The sequence below is a fragment of the Lycium barbarum genome, chromosome 4 (assembly GCF_019175385.1).
Source record: "Lycium barbarum isolate Lr01 chromosome 4, ASM1917538v2, whole genome shotgun sequence".
In the NCBI taxonomy this organism is placed as follows: Eukaryota; Viridiplantae; Streptophyta; class Magnoliopsida; order Solanales; family Solanaceae; genus Lycium; species Lycium barbarum.
In genome coordinates this window covers 1,959,944-1,980,952 of record NC_083340.1, presented here as the reverse complement: position 1 = coordinate 1,980,952, position 21,009 = coordinate 1,959,944, and the positions used below count along the sequence as shown (strand labels likewise).

General features: G+C 35.8%; 1 protein-coding gene across 1 annotated transcript; it reads left to right on the top strand.

Annotated features, from left to right (window-relative positions):
• The first annotated feature begins 12,166 nt into the window (after positions 1-12,166).
• On the top strand, positions 12,167-17,861 carry LOC132634799 (uncharacterized). Its single transcript, XM_060350884.1, has 5 exons — positions 12,167-12,325; positions 12,425-12,505; positions 13,053-13,572; positions 15,001-15,128; positions 17,181-17,861. The coding sequence occupies exons 2-5, from the start codon at positions 12,434-12,436 to the stop codon at positions 17,610-17,612; spliced, it is 1,152 nt and encodes a 383-aa protein (XP_060206867.1). The 5' UTR covers positions 12,167-12,325; positions 12,425-12,433; the 3' UTR covers positions 17,613-17,861.
• The last annotated feature ends 3,148 nt before the right edge of the window (positions 17,862-21,009 follow it).

The window sequence follows — 21,009 nt, the reverse complement described above, 5'->3', positions numbered from 1 at the left end:
TCTTATTCCTCTAGATCGGTAATCTTCTGCTCCTCCTTAGTCCTTTCTTCTTCTTGTATGACTGTTAAGCTGCTCATAATTGCTCTTGCTTATTTTCGATTTTTGTTGTTGTTTGAGTTCCACCTCGGTCAATTCATCTGCACCACAGCTCCTGAAGTTGTTGTTTCGATTCCAGCTCGTTTGTGATGCTGAGATTGCTGTATGAACACTGAGCTTGTTGTTGCCTTTCTCCTATTCGATCTGGTATGTCCCTTCCTCTCTCTTTGCTATATTTACCTTCTCTGTATCTCTGCATTTGATTCTTGCTTGTTTTGTAATCTCCATTGTTCTGTCTTCCCTATGTTTCGATTGAAAAGCTTGGTTGATCAAATATGTATCTTCCTCTTTGTGATTTAAACCATATAGAATTGACTTTTGTCCATTCGATTGAGCACAACTTGGTGCTAATACCACGAATTGAACATCGATCAACCTTATATTAATTAAAATCCCCTTTGAGGCTTTCCTGAGTTGGATCTTGATCATATTTGCTATGCATCTGTATTCTTTTTTTTTTCTCCTGTACCCTGATTACACTGTGTTTCGCTGCTTGTTGGTATTCCTTCGGTGTGGTTGTTCTGTGGTACCCGTTGAATTAAAAATCCTCTATTTATGTTAGTTTGTGTACCTGCAACCATTAGCAAACAATTAGTGTAAACCAAATCCTTCACATTCTCCTCCTAAAGGATTTGAGTGTGAAGACCTCCTTTTCTCCCATCTTTCCCTTATATTCAGTCTCCTTGACATGATCTGATTCTTAGATAGGGCAGCTGTAATTTGTCACTGTTCACAATTCTTTTACAGTGGCTCTTCATGTCATGAAAGGAATTGAATTGTATGTCCCCTGTGTCCAAAGCTAAATTGGTCAAGTGATCTGCTAATTTGTTTCCTTCCCTATAAATATGCTCTATCACCACCACTTTTTCCTCAATTATTCTCCAAATTTCTTCCACCATAGTAATGATTTGCCAAGGAATTTCCCATGTCCTTTGAATAATGTTCTTCAGCAAAAGTGAATCTTTCTCTACCATTATTTGATCCCACTGATTGTCTTTTAGATACATGAGAGCCTGTAAAATGGCCAGGGCCTCTGCCTCGGTGTTGGTGCTTTGAAGATCCTCTATTTCTCTGGCATGTGCTTGTATCATATCTCCCCTTTCGTCCCTTACACAAAAGGCCCATGAACTCCTACCCGGGTTTCCTCTTGAGGCTCCATCAGTATTGACTTTTATCCATCTAATATCTGGAGTTCTCCAAGTCACTGGTGTTACTCTTATCTTTGGAGAATATCTCTGTAATGACTCAACAATCACACTCCAATTATATGGTGCATATCTAAAAAATTTCCTCCTCACCTTCATGAATTGAATCAAAGTATGCATCACCTGGTAAATGAGTTTTGTGATTGACACCTTCCCTTCATGTCTCATAGTGTTTCTCCTCTTCCAGAGTTCCCAAATAATAATAGAAAGGACAGCTTGGTTGATGCATTTGACATGTAGTCTACTAGGCATATCCCACCATCTGTTAATTATTTGGGTAACTTGCAAATTCTCAATATTTATTCCCACTGGTCCACAAAAATACTTCCAGATGGCTTGAGCTGTTGGTGAGTGTAAAAAGACATGAGAGGTATCTTCCACTTCTGGATGTTGACAACAATAGCATCTGGAAGGGAATTGGTGTCCCCATTTCTTCAACTTATCATCCAGTGGTAGCTTGAACTTCCAAAATCTCCAAATAAAAAAAGATATATTTATTGGTAGTCCTTTAATCCACATCTGCTTATACATATTACTGGGGTCTTTTCTTTGTCTGAGCAATTGAAATGCAGACCCAACTGTGAATTTCCCCCTCGAATCTAACTTCCAGAAAGCCTTATCTGCTTGGCCATTTTCATTTGGTGGATTAATGTGCTGCACAATATGGTCTGCTAGATCCTCAGGAAGGATTCTTCTTAGCAACTGTTCATCCCATTGCCCCACTTCTGCAGTTTCTTTTACAAGGATGATTGTGGGATCACACTCAAAATCTGGTGGAGTAATATGGTATAGGGCTCCCAGTCCTGTCCAATTATCAAACCAAAAATAAGAATTACCTTGTTGAAGCTTCCACCATATCTCATGTTCCATCTCATCTCGGTGTTTAATCATCTTCTTCCACACATAAGTACCTGATCCGCTAGGGGCTATCACAGCATGAAACTTCTTTAAGTACTTATTACTCATGAAAGTTCTCCATAAGGATTGTTTGGTTCTCATGTTCCACCACAGTTTAGCAAAGAGGGCTTTAGATATATTTTGTAGGCTTCTGAACCCCATGCCACCTTCTTCTTGTGGATGACATAAGGTTGTCCAAGTTGCCCAGTGCTTACTTGAGTTTCCCACAGAGTTGCTCCAAAAGAACTTAGCAAACAATCTATGAATCTGAGCAAGTATACCACTAGGAGGGTCACAAGCGGATAGTAGGTGTATAGGCATGCTATGTAAAACATGTTTAATCAGTGTTGTCCTTCCTCCAATAGATAACAACTTACCAGTCCATGAGCTCAGTCTATTATGAATCTTTTCTATTATCTCATTGTAGTGAATGTTCATTCTTCTCCCATAGTAAATTGGTACACCCAAATATGTGAATGGAAAATCCTTTTCAGGAATCTGAGTGACAGAAAATACCAACTCCTTAATGTTATGAGATGTCAAATGATGCATATAAACAACATTTTTCTGTTTGTTGATCTTCTGACCACTCACCTTCTCATAATTACTCAAAGTCTTCATCACTAATCTCACAGACTGTTCATTAGCAGAGGTGAAAATGATAGTATCATCTGCATATGACAAATGATTGACATATAGACTCCATTTTGGCATCCCATATTGCTTGTAATCAGCCTCAGTATGCATTGCATTGAGAGCCCTAGACAAACATTCTGCAGCCAAAATGAATAAAGTAGGAGACAGTGGATCTCCTTGCTTTACTCCTCTAGATGATTTGAAAAATCCATGAGGTTGCCCATTAATCAGAATGGAATACCAATTATTTGAGATAACTCTAAACACCAGATCAATAGTAAATTCACCAAACCCCATTCTCCTCAGGATTTTAGTTAGAAATAACCATGATACCCTATCATAAGCCTTTGCCATGTCAAGCTTAATGACAACATTTGCAGGCTTTTCTCTAATCCTAATATCATGTACAATTTCCTGAGCCAACAGAATGTTTTCTACAATACTCCTGCCTTTAACAAATCCTGATTGCTGAGGTGAAATGATCTCAGGCAGCAGATATATCAACCTTTCATGAATGATTCTTGAGATAACTTTGCTAGTGATGTTACTCAAGCTGATTGGCTTCATATCAGAAAATGTATTAATTTCTTTCTTCTTTGGTATCAAAACCAAATTGGTACAAGTTACATACCTTGGGAGTTCATGCCCACAGAAGAAAGATCTCACCATGTTCACCAAGTCATTTGCAATAATTTCCCAACAAGCTTGGAAAAATCTTCCTGTGAAACCATCAGACCCCCTGCACTGTCTCCATTTAAACCAAAAACTGCTCTTTTCACCTCTGCTTCATCTGACATTTCATAGAGCTGTTGATTTTGTTCTTCTGTAACCATTTTAGGAATCTTATCAAGCATAGAGAAATCTGTAGGGATATTTTCCTCTTTGAATTGGTCTGAGAAAAATCTGATTGCTTCCTGCGCAATCTCTTCTTCAGTGTCCAGCCATATACCTGTATGATCTTGAATTCTCTGTAACTGCAGCTTTCTTCTCTTTCCATTGACATGAGCATGAAAGAATTTTGTGTTCCTATCTCCATCCTGAAACCACTGCATCCCTGCTTTTTGTCTCCAAATTTTTTCTTCAATAGCATAAAACCTGATCAGATCAGCTTGTACCCTTTGTAGCCTTTCCCTGTTAAGCCCTGTAGGATTCTGTTCAAATTCCTGCTCATGCACCTGCACCACTTCCTCCAGAGTTGCAATTTTCTTGAAGATATCACCATAAGTGTCCTTACTCCACTTAGAGAGAGCTCTTCCCACCTTTTTTAACTTATTATGAAAGTTAAAGAAGGGGTCTGAGCCATAAGATTCCACTCAATTTTCTTTGATTACATCTAGAAAAGATTCATGCTCCACCCAAAAATTAAGAAACCTGAAATATTTCCTAATTGGTCTACTGTCTGCTCTCATATTTACCAGCTAAGGGAAGTGGTCAGAACCTTGTTTAATGAGATGCTCTCCCTCAAAATTAGGAAAACAATTCTGCAGAGCCTGATTTCCCAAACATCTGTCCAATCTTTTAAATATACAAGCCTCATCAGATCTCCCATTCCACCATGTGAACATACTTCCAGTAAAACCAAGATCCATCAGTTGGCAAATGTCTATACATTGTCTAAAGTCCTCTGTTTCTGCAAACTGTACAGGAAGACCCCCAAATTTCTCAATGTCATCTGTAATGACATTAAAATCCCCACCCACAAGCCATGGGATGGTGATGTGTGAAGACATGTCATATAGATCCTCCCATAGAGCTATTCTCCCACTTCTATCAGTACTCACATAAACAACTGTAAGCACCAACTCTTGCCCATCACCCAAATGAGTAAAGCTACAAGATAACAGTGTTCTGTATCTCTCATTATTTCTACTTGAATTTCTGCATCCACAAAAATCCAATTCTTCCCATTCACATTATGCCATGATGTCCCCATATTTAACCACAATTTGTACATGTCAATATGTCTAACATGCTGGAAAGGCTCCAGTAAGGCAACATAATTAAAATGTTTCTGTCTATGCAATAGTACTACCCTCTCAAAGGCCTGTTGAGTGTTTACAGACCTTATATTCCATATTAATGAGCTATTCATTGAGAAACTCCTTTAGAATAGGCCATCCTTGTTTGTACTCCTCCCACTGTCTTGGGAGGAACACTTTTATCTCTTGCCTTGTGACCCTTTTTAGTTTTTGTCAAGTGTTTAGGGGAAATATCTCCTTTATTGTTGCCCTCCATTAAATCAGAACTAATAGTTTCACCTGCTTCCTCATCTCCAATATCTATTTTATTCTGATTCACTTCTTCTTGTGCTGTGTTTTCATGATCTTTGGCTACCAGTTGAGACTTATGATTTCCTGAAATTGCCTGCTTTTCTATGTCTGTATCTTTGCTATTTTGATCTCTCTGATCCCTTGCTCGTGTTTCCCTTTCATTATTTTGTGTCCTGGCTTTATTATTTTGTTCCTTATTTGCAGATGATGTTGTATCTCCTTCACCCATATTGTTTGCATCAGGTGGCTCTTCAGGTAAGTCCTTCATTTGATCCACTTGTTGTCTAGCTGATTCCACTTGCTGATATGAGCTTGAATTAACACTGTCATGTACTTCTATGGGTTGAAGTACGTCTTGGCCTTCAGGAATCTGTTTGTTATCATCTTCTTTTTTGTTATCATTTTCCACGATATCTATAATTGTTCTTTCTGGATATTGTATGGCTATCTCCTCTGACTGATTATCCCCTACCCCTTTCTCCTTCTTATTATCTTGCTCTTGTCTGCTATCTATCTTTCCCTGCTCCTTCATAGCTTTGTTATTTTCTGTTTGTTTCCCAAAGGCAGCATCCACCCATGGCCTAGCTGTCTCTTTAACAGGATTGCTACTATGTGTGCTTCCTTCTTGTGTTTCATTTTGATTTTCTTGTTCCTCCTCCAAGTCCACCAAAGTGTTAAATTTGTTGCATGTAGCAGTGACTGTTGTCTCTTTCTGTTTGCTATGATTTGCACTTCCCTTCTCAGCATTGAAGTTTCTGTTGTCTTTGATGGGATTCCAATTTCCCGAATTTCCTAACACTCTTCCTCCTGCCAACACTCTAGCAGAATAATTGTACAAATTATTGTATCCTCTATAATTGTATTTCCCATAATTGTATTTCCCTTCATATCCTTGTTGGTTTCCATCCTCTTGCTTTTGTTTGCCTTTGTCATTATCCTGCTTTTTATTATGTCGCTCCTCTACTTGTAATCTCTTGGCCTTTTTTGCTTCAGTTTCTTTATCCTCTTGGAGATCTTTATTGCTTTCCTTACTATTGTGCACTTCATCAGAGCTTTTCTGAGGTTTTGTCTTGCCATTCTCCTTTGGCATTTCCTCCCTTTCATTGTCATACTGAGCAAGCTATGGATTTATAATTCTACAATCATACTCATCATGTCCCTGTAATTTACATTCCTTGCAATCCTTAGGAAGGTAACCATAATGAATCTGAACATTAACAGTCCTTATTGCTCCTATTTTTTCATTTTCAATATCCATCCTCACTGTTTTGGGTAAATCCGCTAACAAATCTACTAAAACCTTGACCCTAGCACAAATAGTTCTAGTCTTGTTGATCGTAGCCATATCCAATTGTATAGGAATACCCACTGTAGATGCAATTGAAAAAAGAGTTTCCTTCACAAAGTATGTAGGCAATAACTTTGGGAAGGAAATCCATGCCATTGTCTTTGATGTTTCTTCATCAACCTTGAAGTTCGAATCATAGATCAGTGGTCTCATTTGGTACGAGTATCCCTCTCTATCTTGAATGTAGTATACAGGCTTTGATGTGAAATTCACAAAGTCTTCAAAAAGACTTAATCTGATAAGCACATGGCGGTTTCTTAGAAAACTTGTTCTACATTCACCTTTTATTCCACATTGTGCAGGGATTATCAAACGAAGTTGTTCAATATCTGGTTGGCCATATGAGAACTTTCCTACCACAACATACTAAAGATTTTCAATGATATTCATCTGATCAACTTCTGCTTCAGTGTATTTAATGTATGGTACCCCGTGTACGAAAGTTACTGGTTTCATTGGAATTTGGGGCAGTGATTGGATCTGACTATGTAATGAATCATTCAAGGTTTTTGGTTTGAACAGATCTGAATATTGTAATGGATTAGGATTGATTTTTGGAACAGTCGTAGTTAGTGAGGGTTGGCCAGCCTCCATTGTGGACTGGCCACCGACCATCATTTATTCCACAATTAAATCTTCCCTTTGACTCCTGCACCTATTTATTGGGTTGTTTGTTTGTTGAGTGTTGGAAATTTCTTCTACTTCATTGTGTACGCTTGGGCTTATGGATCTGACGAAGATATGAGAATTTGGGAGGAAGATCAAGCTGTGATTGTCGGTATGGCAAAACTATTCTGAGAAAAGTTTTGCCATGGCGATAGAGGAGAAAAATAGATGGAGAAAAATTTGGGAGGAAGTTTTTTATGTAAGGTAAGACCTAGCTCCCCTTACTTGTACTTATTCTTTTTTTGAGGTTCTTTTATTATTACAAAAAAATTGCTCAGGGTAAATACCTAAGTGGTCCAATATTCGTTTAAAAAAAAAACAAATCATTTTTAAAATTTTGCGTAAACAGACGAGGCCCAATTCATTTTATTGAGTTGTATCTAGAACTTAAAGAATTGGATATGTTGATACTATCTAAGAGTCCTTTCAATACAATTGTTATCTGACTGGGTCTTGTCGGTATCAGTAGCAACAAGGAAGATTAACAATCAAATGAAAACAATAACTAATTTACGACTATTGGCCCAAACAACATCCTAGGCATAGGGGAGATCAGAGCAACAGGGAACATCTAGATGACGTTTTCATTCCTGAGCTATATAGTAAGTACATTGAGGGATCGTTCCGCCTTTTGTCCCCGAAAGCTCAAACCGAGAAATGAACAAACAAATCAATGATTACTAATCAAGCTATTTTAGTGCGAATCAGAAGGACAAAATTGTTGAATATTGCTCAATCCTGTTATAACTTGACAACCAATTAAAAAGCTCAGCGTCGAACTTCAACCCTTGAGAGTTGGGAATTACAATGTTAGACCTTATAGTACTAAAAAGTACTTGATTTATTTGTATCTAATAAATATGTTGTGATAGGCACAATCAAAATCAAAGAGTCGAGGTCATTATCCGTTAGCAGTATTAAAGCCTAACCACATTCTGTGAAATATGAACCCTAAGACTAGGGTAAGCTGAATTCAACTTTATATACTGAACTAATTAAGTCCTAAAAATGGAGAATGCGACATGATATCTACAAAAATTTTAGGTTAGAAGGGGCAATTAGTATAGAACAGTCCAATAGAAAACGAACAACAAATTTCAATCTCTTTTTGTGCTGATTATTGAAAATATTGTCTTTTTAGTCTAACGTAAGAATTGATTATTGAATTCAAAATAGAAAAATAATTAAAATTTGGTATGTTTTGACGCCTAACCTACTAATATCAATATACTTTATTAGAATTGGCAAAAAATTATTAAGAGTTCAACTAATTTTTATCTGTCAAGAAGTGACTATTTGGCTTTGTTTATTGGCTACAATTTAAATCACAGTATCACAAATTCAAATTTTCAGTAACATCTTATCTACTGTAATATAGTTGTATCTCTCCTAATGCCCCGTGAACTTGATGGAAAAGAAAAACGAAAACAATAGAACAAGTGTTTAGCTAATTTGAATATCATGTTGGCTTTACCTCTAAAATGATGAAACTCTCCGGCATGAATCCAGATTAATTAGGTAAAAATGAGTACTGATAGTAAAGTAGAAAATCAAAAATATCATGTGGTAATTGGGTTCTGAATTTTCCTTAGGCCGATTAGGAAGAGGGTCAATAAAACACCCGTTCCAATTCTAATTCTAATTGGGGTTTAACAAAAGACCAATTTGTCACGCATTTACATTTAGATATCCTTTAATTTCCATTTAACATGAGAGGAAGTTAGTATTTAGATATTTTACTTGATGTTCAACATTTGCAGATACTCATAGCTAGAGCCATACTGATTACTAGGAGATGTTTCATGCCCAACTTGTCAAACTTGTATTTGCAATGGCTATACGTTTGCACATACTAAGCCGTGCCAAAACAGGCCTCAAGTTTTCCAATGGGTCATTTTCACCCTGTCCCTGTTTTGTGCTGGTCTTTAATTTTTGCCCTTTAAAATCGAGCGCCGTTAAAGAACTTATGCCCACTAAGCATAAATTTGATGTTGAAACGCAAAACTTAAAGACCAGCCCATTTGAAGGTCAAAAATTAAAGACCAGTCCATTTGAAGGACGAACCGTGCAATTTGATCTCATGCGTCCTTGTTGAGACAATATAACTGAACTTATGCCCCGCTAGGCATAAATTTGATTTTGAAACGCAAAACTTAAAGACCAGCCCATTTGAAGGTCAAAAATTAAAGACCAGTCCATTTGAAGGACGAACCGTGCAATTTGATCTCATGCGTCCTTGTTAAGACAATATAACTGAACTTATGCCCCGCTAGGCATAAATTTGATTCTGAAACGCAAAACTTAAAGACCAGCCCATTTGAAGTGCGTCCTTGTTGAAACAATATAACTGGGCTTCATGCATAGGCCTTTTGCACATAGCAAGAGCCCAGTGACTCTTGGTTGTGCAAATAGTGAGTTCAAATGTTCAAGGTACAATCGTTAAACATATGTATTAGAAAATTTAGAGAAGTAAAAAAGTTTCTTTTCTCTTCTCTGTCTGGAAAATTTCACTAGTGTGTAATTTTTGTGAGAATTCCAAAACTATGCAAGACTCGTATGAGAAACATAACATGCGGTCTAAAATATGATGTTAGCTTAATAAAATGCAATTTATTTCATGTAGATACTCATAGCTAGACTCATACTATGAGTTCGTTCATGCCATAAATAATAGGAGTTGTGGACAAGGCCAATTGTTAAGTGGGCGTTTGGCCATAAGAATTATTCACTTTATTCCGAAAATTTATTCCCCCTTTTTACTTTTCAGCATTTGGCCATTGGAATTCCGAATACAACTTGAAGTTGTATTTCGGAATTCCAAAAACAAAAAAAAAATACTTGCTTTTAAAAAAAAATCACTTTTTTCACTTTTTTACAACTTCATTTCAACAAAAACTACAATTTCAAAAACTATGACTAAACACACCTCCCATTCCAAAATTCCAAAAAAAGTGATTTTTTTTTTTATATTTATGAACAAACAAGCCCTAAACTTGTATTTGCAGAGGCTTCAGTTTGCAAATTTTGAGTCATGCCAAAACGGGCCTCAAGTCTTTCAATAAGGAAAGAGCCCAAGTTGATCTCATCCTTTATTGAGCCCAAGTAAAGTCTTGAGGCAAAGTCTTTAGTTATATTTTAAGGCAAAGTATTGCCTTGCGAATTTTTTATTTATTCTTATGACTAAGCTGGGGTTTGATCCCAGAATCTCGGAGTATTTTAAGTGAAGAGCAAAAATTAAAGACCGGCTATTTGAGGGCCAAAAATTAAAGACCACCCCCAACGAAGGGTAGTCGTGCAAATTGCTGCAAATATTCAACCACAATCCACAAATATATACATTAGAATTTTTATTTTTTATTTTTGTTGCCAATTGTCCTTGTTTTGGGGTGGTCTTTAATTTTTTCCCCTCAAATTGCTGGTCTTTAATTTTTTTCCCCTCGCTTAAAAAGGTGGCTAAAATACCTGAAATTCTGGGTTCGAACCCCCACTTAGTAAAAAAAAGAAAAATCGCAAGACAAGGCTTTGCAAAAAGTCCGCCTTAGGCATAACTAAAAGTTTGCCTTATAAGGCAAAGCCTGTCATATCCGACACACTTTTAGTTATGCCTTAAGGCAAAGTCTGTCGCATAAGGTAGACTTTTTGCAAAGGCTTGCCTTGCGAATTTTTTATTTATTTTTATGACGAAGCTGGGGTTCGAACCCAAAACCTCGAGGTATTTTAGGCGAAAGGCAACAATTAAAGACCAACAATTTGAGGGGCAAAAATTAAAGACCACCCCCAACGAAGGACAATCGTGCAAATTGCCCTAGAAAATTTAGAACAGCGAAAAATGATTTTTTCCACAAACTGTGCAATTTTGGCTGAATTTTTTTATGCTAATGGTGTAACTTTTGCGAGAATTTAAATGGAATTTTTACATGGTGTAACTAAAATATAAAATTATTTAAGTATGATAGCTATACTTAACTTTTATTACAACCGTAGCTATAAGATATTTGTATTTACAGCTTGTAGCTACAAAGGTATATGTATTTGGTTGACTGTATTTTCGGGTAAATTAGATGCATTTGACTGTATACTGATCTATATATATATATATATATATATATATATGTATTTGGCTAACTGTATTTTGGCAAAGTAGAATATTTGATGTATTTATTATTTGACTGATCTATATGTTTGGCTGACTGTATTTTGGAATTGTGTATTTGAATCCACCCGAATACACGCGAAATAGGTAAACATAGCTACAAATTGTATTTACAAAAACAGTAGCTACGATTTATTAGAAGTTTAAAAACTATAGTTATTTAGGTAAGTTATTAGACTCGTGTCGTATGTATGTAGTTTGGGTGTTCCGCAGGCCTATTTAGGAAGCTAAGCATATTCTAAGCTTTTTGTTCAAGTCAAAACAATGCTCCAAGATCTTGATGGCTTTTTTGTGTTGCACATGATCGGCTCTCTATGGGTCATTTTATGATCGTATTAGCAATTTAGCATAATTGATTTTAACATAAAATTTCGCATGAAATTATACAGTATTGGATAATAATAAGAAATAATCGACACATAACCAATGCAATATGTGGTTGGCCGTAAAAGAAAACATAATAATTTATACCTAATTAATATAGCATTTGGCTGGCAATATTAAATAATATCCGCATAAATTTATGCGGTTAGCTACATATTTACACGAAATAGAATGTAAAATAAGAATATACATGTTAGTTGTAGAATTTGTTAATTCTTCTCCTATCTTATGTAGTTTAAAATTCCCCCCCCCCCCCCCCCCCCCCTAAACTCTCATTCTTTCGGTAAAAACTTACCTACACTGAGTATTTACATTAAATCAATACAATTTATCATAGTTAAGTTATCTAATGAAGTGAATAACTACTGTATATTCACGAACATGCATCCATTGGTTTTGACGTAAACACCTGGTGAGGATATGTTTTTACCTATTCTTTCCTTATTTTCCTTTCAAATGAACTTCTAAAATTTGAGCCCCATAATCAATTGACCTGTTTTTGACCCAATAAATTAGACTTTTCCCCCAAATAAACCAAACTTTTGTTAAAACATTAAAAAGTCAAAAAATAGTATAAGTGCAAACAATTCAAAATTTCAACCCAAGGGTACCTGCTCCTTAGTCCCTTGAAAAATGTTGAAATTAAAACCCTAGATTTCTAATCATAAAAGTAAGTGCTTTCGATTCTGCTTAACCTTTTTTCCAAGTTTTAAATATATAAATCTGTTGATATTTGTCCAGTACATTTAACCTTTTTTTTTTTTTGTAGGGTAAAAAGATGCATATAACTTATACTCGTGGAGTGATTATAGCTTTACTCATTGCTTACGTGGCTGCTACTGATTTAGAGGTAATTAATAGCTAGAGATTTACTTGTTTTTTTTTTTTTATGTTTTAAGTTTAAGAACAAATTGATGTTACTTAACTGTGAATTAATGAGATATACTATTAGTTTAAGTGTATTATATGGCAGTGTGCTTGAGAAATAGCAGTGATTTTGAGTAGTAATAATAGCAGTGTGATTGAGAAATTAGATCCGATAATTAAGAATAGAAAAAAAGGGAAAATTACGCTCTCTGTCTATTTTTGAAAATATTTACGCAAGGTAGCCCATACTTCGTGTGTAAACACCTTGTATACACTATTATACAAGATTGACACATTATGTATAATGCTTTCCCCCCGGTATAATGTTGTATACAATATTGTATATTGGCCTACGTGGAGTAAATAATTTCAAAAGCTGTATATTTTTGAAAATTTCGCTGAAAATCTGGTGTTCCTTTTGTTTTCTTTCTTTCTTTCTTTTTAAGTTTCAAATTGATGCTATTTAACTGTGAGTGAATGTGATATACTATTGATTTAAGTGTCTTATTGATTGTTATTTTGGATGTTAGATCAATGGAGCTGAAAATGCAGGTACAGATGCAGTGATTTTGAGTAGTAATAATAGCAGTGTGACTGAGAAATTAGATCCGGTAATTATGAATAGAAAAAAAGATGTTCATTTGGATAATGATAGTTCGAGTAATCAAATGAAGTTGGTGAAAGCTAGGGATAGAAGGACAATGAATAATAATAATAATAGTGAAAGTACCGGTGAGTTAGCAAATGTTGGGGATCAGAACAAGCTAGACGATAGCAGTGCGAAAAAGGGTGGCGAGAAAAAAGGGAAAGGTTCCGAGAAAGATGACGGGAAAGAGGATGTAAAAGAAGGTGAAAAACAAGAGAAAGCAAACAATAGTAGTACCGAGAAGCAAGGGGAGAAGGAAAAGATTTTGCCTGACGAAATTCAGTCTAGAGAGGAGGTGTTGTCTACAAGAAAGGAGAATTTTCATGGTGAAGAATGTGATTCGTCTTATAGTTGCACGATAGAGGAAAAAGCAGTGGTTGCATGTCTAAGAGTTCCCGGCAATGGTATGTATGCGTAATTCTTCACATTTTGCATTTATAAATATAGTTGCTTCCTTTCATATTTTTATGAGATAATGGTCAAAAACAAACCTGAACAACGTCACTTTTTTCGCGAGTATCACGCTCCAACTATCAGTTGTTTCCTTTTCCTACCTGAAGTATCACCATCTATGTATTAAAACACACCTAGGTGAGTAGATGGTGATAGTTTAGGTAGGAAAAGGGAACAACTGATAGTTGGAGCGTGATACTCGCGAAAAAAGTGACGTTCAGGTTTGTTTTTGACCATTAACTCTATTTTTATCAACAAAGTTGCAAATTGTCTGTAATATTTGGCAATAAGTACTTTTGCCGTGTTTTCCCATATCAGATTGATTGATTCAAATTTATCCTTTTATATGTCATTAAACATGAATTTGAATCTTCGTATTAACTTAAAAAGAACTGTTCTTAGAAATGCTCCATAAATGACTCAAAATGAGAAAGTGCTCATATGCTGGAGGTAGCCTTTAAGTTCTTTTGTTGAGCTGGCATTGTACATTTTATTTACACCTTCAAGTGTATTTTGAAATTTCTTTCTTATTTTTTTGCTGCCTGCATATATGTGTCTTTAAAACTCACTTTTGTGCAATAATCTTCAAATGGAAACTATAAATATTATTTTCTCCATGTACCTTCCTATCCAAAAGATTGTTTTGCTGCTGTTAGTCAGTATGATCAGTTATTGTAGAAGTCTTGTTTCAGTATCTACATTTAGAGATTGTAATGATAGACCACTTCCATGGCCGTTAGCAGTTTTGGAGAGGGCAATGGAACATTACCCTTCTCTGAATTACAGCTTCATGTCTAGCTTGAGAACCTTCTGAGATGTGCAGGAGTTATTACAGAAATAAAAAACTAAGTGGAGTTTAATCAGTTTGTCAACTTTGCCTCAACGGACAAGGTCACCCTAGGCGCTGCTTTCTTCCGCCATCTCAAAAGAATAGTTAGAATATTGACTAGTCTCCATCCTACCTACATCCATTACTCCTCCTTGCTTCAATTCCAAAAAAGCTGGGGTTGGCCATGGGAATCCTCTGTCAACATAGGTAGAGTTAAGTGGACTTTCATGCATTGACATTTATTCATGCTGTGGAAATCATTGCATTAACTCATGTATGACATTAACATTTAACTAGGCCCCTCCAAAATAAAATAGGTGCTGCTTCATCTGTAAGATGTGTGCTCGTGATACATGTCTTTAGCGAATGGATCAAAGTATTCCTGTCAGTATATTGCATTATAGGGGAAACACAGGACCATAAGTAGGATATTCTCCAGGTGGAAGTGTTTATCTTGTAATCAGATGGATCATTCATTTTTCTCCTTTTCTCCTTATGTTAAGCCATTCCAGTTGGAGACTGAAGTATAACCTGTTGGTTTCCCTTGCAGATGCTCCAGATCTTTCACTTTTGGTTCAGAACAAGGGAAAAGACACTGCCAGGATTTCTATTATGGCTCCCAAGTTTGTAAAACTGGAGCAAAACCAGATTGAACTCCAAGGAAAGGAAAACAAGAAGGTAACAATATTTTACTAGCAGTATCTTAGAGCTAACATGCTCAAATTAAATCTGACAAACTGGTGGCCACCTCGAAAGTTAACCTTCCCTTCTTAAAATCCCATTGAGCTTAAATACCCCAAAAGCGGAGAAGTTTTACGAAATATCTCTTTCCTCAGTGTTAATGTTCTCAATATGGATTTTCTCATAGTATAATCATGATTTGTCTTATCTCATTTTAGAACTTTAATCAATTCCTTACTTTTTCTAGCACCCACTTGTGGAAGGAACGTAGACCTAAGTGAGGAAATGGAGGTTCTAGCTATCTCTATAAATGGAAAAGAATTACCAGTCTCTTTAAATGGTTATCTCTGATGTATAGGTGGCTCTCTTGAATGTAAACTTTCCCTTCTTAAAACCCCATTAAGCTTAAATGCCCCAAAAGCAGAGAGATTTCAGGAAATATTTCTTTCTACAGTGTTGATGTCCTCAAGATGATTTGCCCATAGTATAATCATGAGTTGTCAATTTGTCATAAGGAAAATAATATGCTTGCTTATTTGCCCCTTTCCTCTCAAAATAGTAGTGGCAGTAATTCTAGCTATGGCTTACCACTTCCATCAAGTGCTGTCTTTCGTTTAAGTAGAAAAAGATGGCGGAGTTAACTACAGCTACTGTGGAGGGACACCCCCCGGCCCGATTTGGAAATTGAGCAGATCGGTCAATTCAACTATGTTATGATGTTAATTATGTATAACCAATATGAATTTGATGATGGTTCAGAATTTGTCAATATGATCATATATTGGTAGTCTGTTAGCAATTTTAAGTTGGAAGTATGTCTGGGATATGTTAGAGACCTTTGACGGTTTATCTAAGTTTTAGCCTATGGTAGCTACAGCTTACGAGTTTGGTGCACTGCTCTTTAACGTACTTGCTGTGGTTAATCTTTGCGTGGTTTGCATGGAGGGATCTCGTTGAAGACAGATATATAATTTACAGCTGTAAGCCATAACAAATACATTTTTTTCAGTCATTATTTCTCGGGTATATCACATTTTGATATGATAGAGAAGTCCAGGAGTGGTAACGGCTTCTTGTTTCACTCTAAGGAGTGATTAAGAGGTTAATGAGCTGTTTTATTGGCAAACTTGTTGACTTCTGCGGCAACATTGCTGATGAACAATGATGTGGTATGATGTCAGTTGTTCTAAAAGGGCAAAAACTATGAAGGCTGATCCGCTGATCTGAACAAAGGAGAAGAGTGTCTATATGAGTGTATTATTTATCCGCAGGAGGAAAACTGGAGCAGCACCTTGTTAATAGGCTTGCCTAGTGCGAGTTACATACCTCTCCTGTGTGGTTTGCGAGCTATTACACAGGAGCTGAGTTTACCCTGTGCGCACCTGAAGGGTAGCAGCTGCGGGTTCCCATGTCATCAAAAAAAAAAAAAGGGAATAATTGATGCATATAGCCAAAAATTGAATTATAGGAAGATAACAATCAGTGGAGGAGGAAAAAAGATAGTGAATCATAAGCCAAAGTTCAAGACATCCTTTTCGTTTTTGCTTTCTTATACATGAGTTATATAAGTAAGAGATAATTGGCTGAATCTCCTTAATTATTATGAGATGAAACATTTCCTGACAAGTTACTTCTGTTTTGCATTACTTTCAAAGTTGTCGAAAAAAGGGAGCATTCTAGACAGTTCGTGTATATTGGTCACTAGCCATGTCACATGGATATATCCTGTTTCGGTGCAAATAAACCACCATTCTTTGATGCCTGATAATAGGTTAGGCATTTAAATGTATGTACGTATCCCATAAGGAGAATTGACCACTAAAAAGGGAATTGTTTGAACTTTGAATGCTGCTAAATTTCTGCAGCATTTTGTCTTGTTTCCTTCAGGTCAAGTGATATTACTGGGTTTATTATTTATTGAAATAGTCTTAAGGAAACGGAATGGTGATTTTTGAAGTATTCTGGCAAAGATTAAATATTTAAGGGCTTAATTTTGCAAGTGTTTTACTATTTTTTAACCTGTTGCTGTGATGCTTGCTCCTGATGCAGATGAAGGTTTCTATAAGGAATTCAGGATATGACTTCTTCATCATTCTTAAGGCTGGGGACGGACAATGTTCTCTTGATTTCAGGGGTCTAATTGACAATGCTGATAAAACATCTCGGTTCAATTATGCTTTTCCGTCCTTTGGAATAATGTGTTTGGTTGCAATTGCATTCGTGGTTACAGTCTTGATCTACATCAAGCGGAGGCTTCTAGTAAGCAGTGGTGACCACAAGTATCAAAAACTTGACACGGGGTTACCAGTTTCCAGTGGCGGAAAGATAGAGACGCTCTCAACTGATGGATGGGACAATAACTGGGATGACAATTGGGATGACGAGGAGGCACCCAAAGCACCATCTATGCCAGTCACTCCGTCCCTCTCTTCTAAAAGCATCTCCTCACGACGGTCTAGTAAGGAAGGCTGGAAAGATTAATCTTGATAGTGTGTCCCTGGAATGCTTTTGTTTCATCAACCTTTTTTTTCTTCCACTCGGTAAGTAGATAATAGAAATGACTTAATTGCACAGTAGTAGCCACAAGTCGTGACATTATGATTCAAGTTGTGACATCTTGCAGTCGGGTTGTCCCCTCGGACTCTTCCGTTATCTTTGAAAGAGGGAAGTCCCATTTTTTGGTTACATTAACTATACTTGGGCTTGATGAGAAACACCCTTTAGCTTGGATCTCTTTTTGCCTTTTCCCTTCTAACTCAAGATGCTTGCTTTTATGGGCCTATAGAGTCAAAACATTGGTATAATAGAATGTAAGAAAATCTAATATGGGCCTGGGCCTATGCTCTTAGGCTTTTGGACAGCTGGATATTAAACCATCACTGGGTCATGCATGTTGAATACAAGGCAATTGAAACATCACTAGATTTTAATATGGGCCTACATTCTTAATGATTCTTGGATTGGACAATCTAGTTTTGTGCTACGCCTCTTCTTTTTCTTTTTTCCTTTAGTTTGTGCACAGAGCAGAACCATATCGTAAGTGTACGAGTATGTAATATTCAAGAGGCGAATTCAAGATTTAAAATTAAAATATAGAGTACAGAATTAAAATTCTATAACTACATATAGGTTGAGTTAATAGCAATTATTGAGCTTACAGTGACACATAAATGCATTTTCACATGGGTTGTATTCATTAATGAAAGACGTGGAGGATCACATGTTACTTATGATAGAGATTAGTCTCAATAAGCAGTGTTGAAAGGTGTAGATCACCCCTTAGGTCATGTTCACTCATCACATCTCTTTGAAAGAGCTGTCATAATTTATAGGAGAAAATAATGTCATGAGACAAAATAATCAGTAAGTGATTTTTCTATCAACTGTTTGTCACATGATGTGTGGGTGAATGACAGATTGAACACTTAGCAAGATGTTTCCAGATACGTCTTGGTATTCGTAGTTGTTTTGTGTCTTGTCTAATTCGGATTTGGTTCGTGTAAAGACCCATTAAAGGGAGCACTCCATTCTTTAGGCTCTAGCCTGAAACCTAGATCAAGGGTGAAAGGTCGATCCCACAACAATGCTCAGTGATCCGTAGAAAAATGGTTTGTTACCAAGTTAAGTCTTCTTTATATTTATGTTAATTATGAGAGAAGATAATGTTTAAAGATTAAGTAGGGGCGTTTGGACATGCATATTATTTGCAATGAAGAAGTACTATTGAAAGTTGGTGTTAGTTTTATAATTTTGTCCAGCATTTCTAACTTCAACTTAATATAGAGAATTTGACGTTTGAAAAATCAGTTTAAAAAGTATTTCAAGTAAATTAATTCATGTGATGACTAAAATGCGTAAATTTTCTTTCACAAAGTTAAGAAAAGAAATGTTAGCTTCATAAGTTTGATTGAGTACATCAATCTTGCCATTCTTATTATAACAGAGAAAGTATAATTAAATTCCCAATGATCTTCAGAATTCATAGTTTCATACTGTGTGTGGATGCTCTCTTATTCTTCTTCCTTTTGTCTTGTTTCCCAAACTCATTAGGTCAATAACATTTACATGATGCACGAGAGAAGCTTGTTTAGACACGTGTCGACTCTTGATTTGTTGATGATGGACAAAAGCACGTGTTATTGATGTGGGTGGTCCATGATTAGGAACATGCACGAGAACTCACATGTAACCACACGTGTCCCGTGATCTAGCAATAATCACCGTTGATTGCGATAGGTGCATGAGACGTAGTTGTCCTTTAGGACCCACTCTCATAACTAAGGTGTTTCGAGAAAGAAAATAATATGGTACAAGTGTTTCCAATTTTTACGGCTCCTGGTTTGGTTTTTATGGGACATTCTTGTAAGTTGTGTAATTTCCTATCCTTCGGTCCACTCGGTGCTTTTAATTTATCTAACTACTCTTCCGTTCATTTTTACTTATCACATTTTTGCTTCTTAAGAATCAAATTAGGTGAACTATGAACGACATTTTAAGATATTTTTTCATCATAATAATATGATAAGAATGATAATTTATAGTGTTTTTTGTATAGCTTTCGAAAATCTAAATTATTATTTTAAAATATTAAATTAATCTAATTTAATTTAACTTTGAAGGTTAGTCAAATTAGTTCTCGAGAAGCGTGATGAGTAAAAATGAACGGAGCTTTTTTCCACCACAAATTAATCGTCAAGGCATGTGGTAAAAATAAAATAGATGAAATCCTTTTCCTTCTTGATCACAGAAATCTGTTTTTGTTTTAATAATGATTTTATCTCTTTCAATCATCACGGTTCTTTTTACTTTGTTTCTGATCTTACTTCACATCTTGGTTCAATTATGAAAACGATCTACGATTTCTATCGGTTGTATAGCCCAAACCTTTTGAGGTCTCGATTTTAAAGTCATCGAAATGAAAAAACATCCTGACAGGGAGTGTGTTTTCGTTTAAAAAATCTCATATGATGTAAATTTAAATTAGTCGATTAGTAAATATCGAACATCGGATGATTTTTAAAAAAAAGGTCCATCACTATTCTCAACCGATTTCTATTCATCAATTTGTGTTGTAACCCATCCAAGATTGACCAGTAACTAAAATTAGCATCAAAACCAACTTTGTGGAATAGCAAGTCTGTTTTAATGAGCAACGTAATCTCAATAAGTTACAAAGCACGTCTAAAACTAGTATCTACTGCAAATTTTCACTCTAGCAGATTTGTAAACTCTTGGCGAAGATAAAGTTTAAGGGTTATATAAGAGCGATTCAACTATTGAGACGTCTTTAGAGGTAAAGTGTGAGGGAATAGCATCATGAGGCCCAAAACAATATCTTTAACGTTGAATATGCACCGTGATAGAATGTCCGTTTTGGCCTAACAAATTTCACGAATTTATCTTTTGAGCTACGCTATTATTACTGGAAAAAAAATAAGAACTACGCTATCATTAAATTAAAAAAAAAAAAAAAAAAAGCTACGCTATCACGAATTGTATATATACATATATGTACACAATTTGAATTTACGTTTTGTCTGACATGACGCTCCACCATCCTCTTCTGAGTTAAAACTTAAAAGTATAAAGGAACAAAATCATAAGACCCAAAAGCTTAGACGTGGCTCAAAGAAATTATGTCAAAGCTACCTTGAAAGTTGAGTTTTGACCATGACAAAATTTCGTTTTTGCTCAACATATTTCATGATTTTTTTTCTTAGATTACATCATCATCGAACTAAAAAATGTACATAACACGTAACTTTGTGCTCTATCTTATACTCTTATTTCGACTGAAGCTGTATATGTTACTATTTAACAATTAACAGTAATTTTCTTGACATAGAGCTAGAAGTCTCTTCCCCCTAATTTAACATTT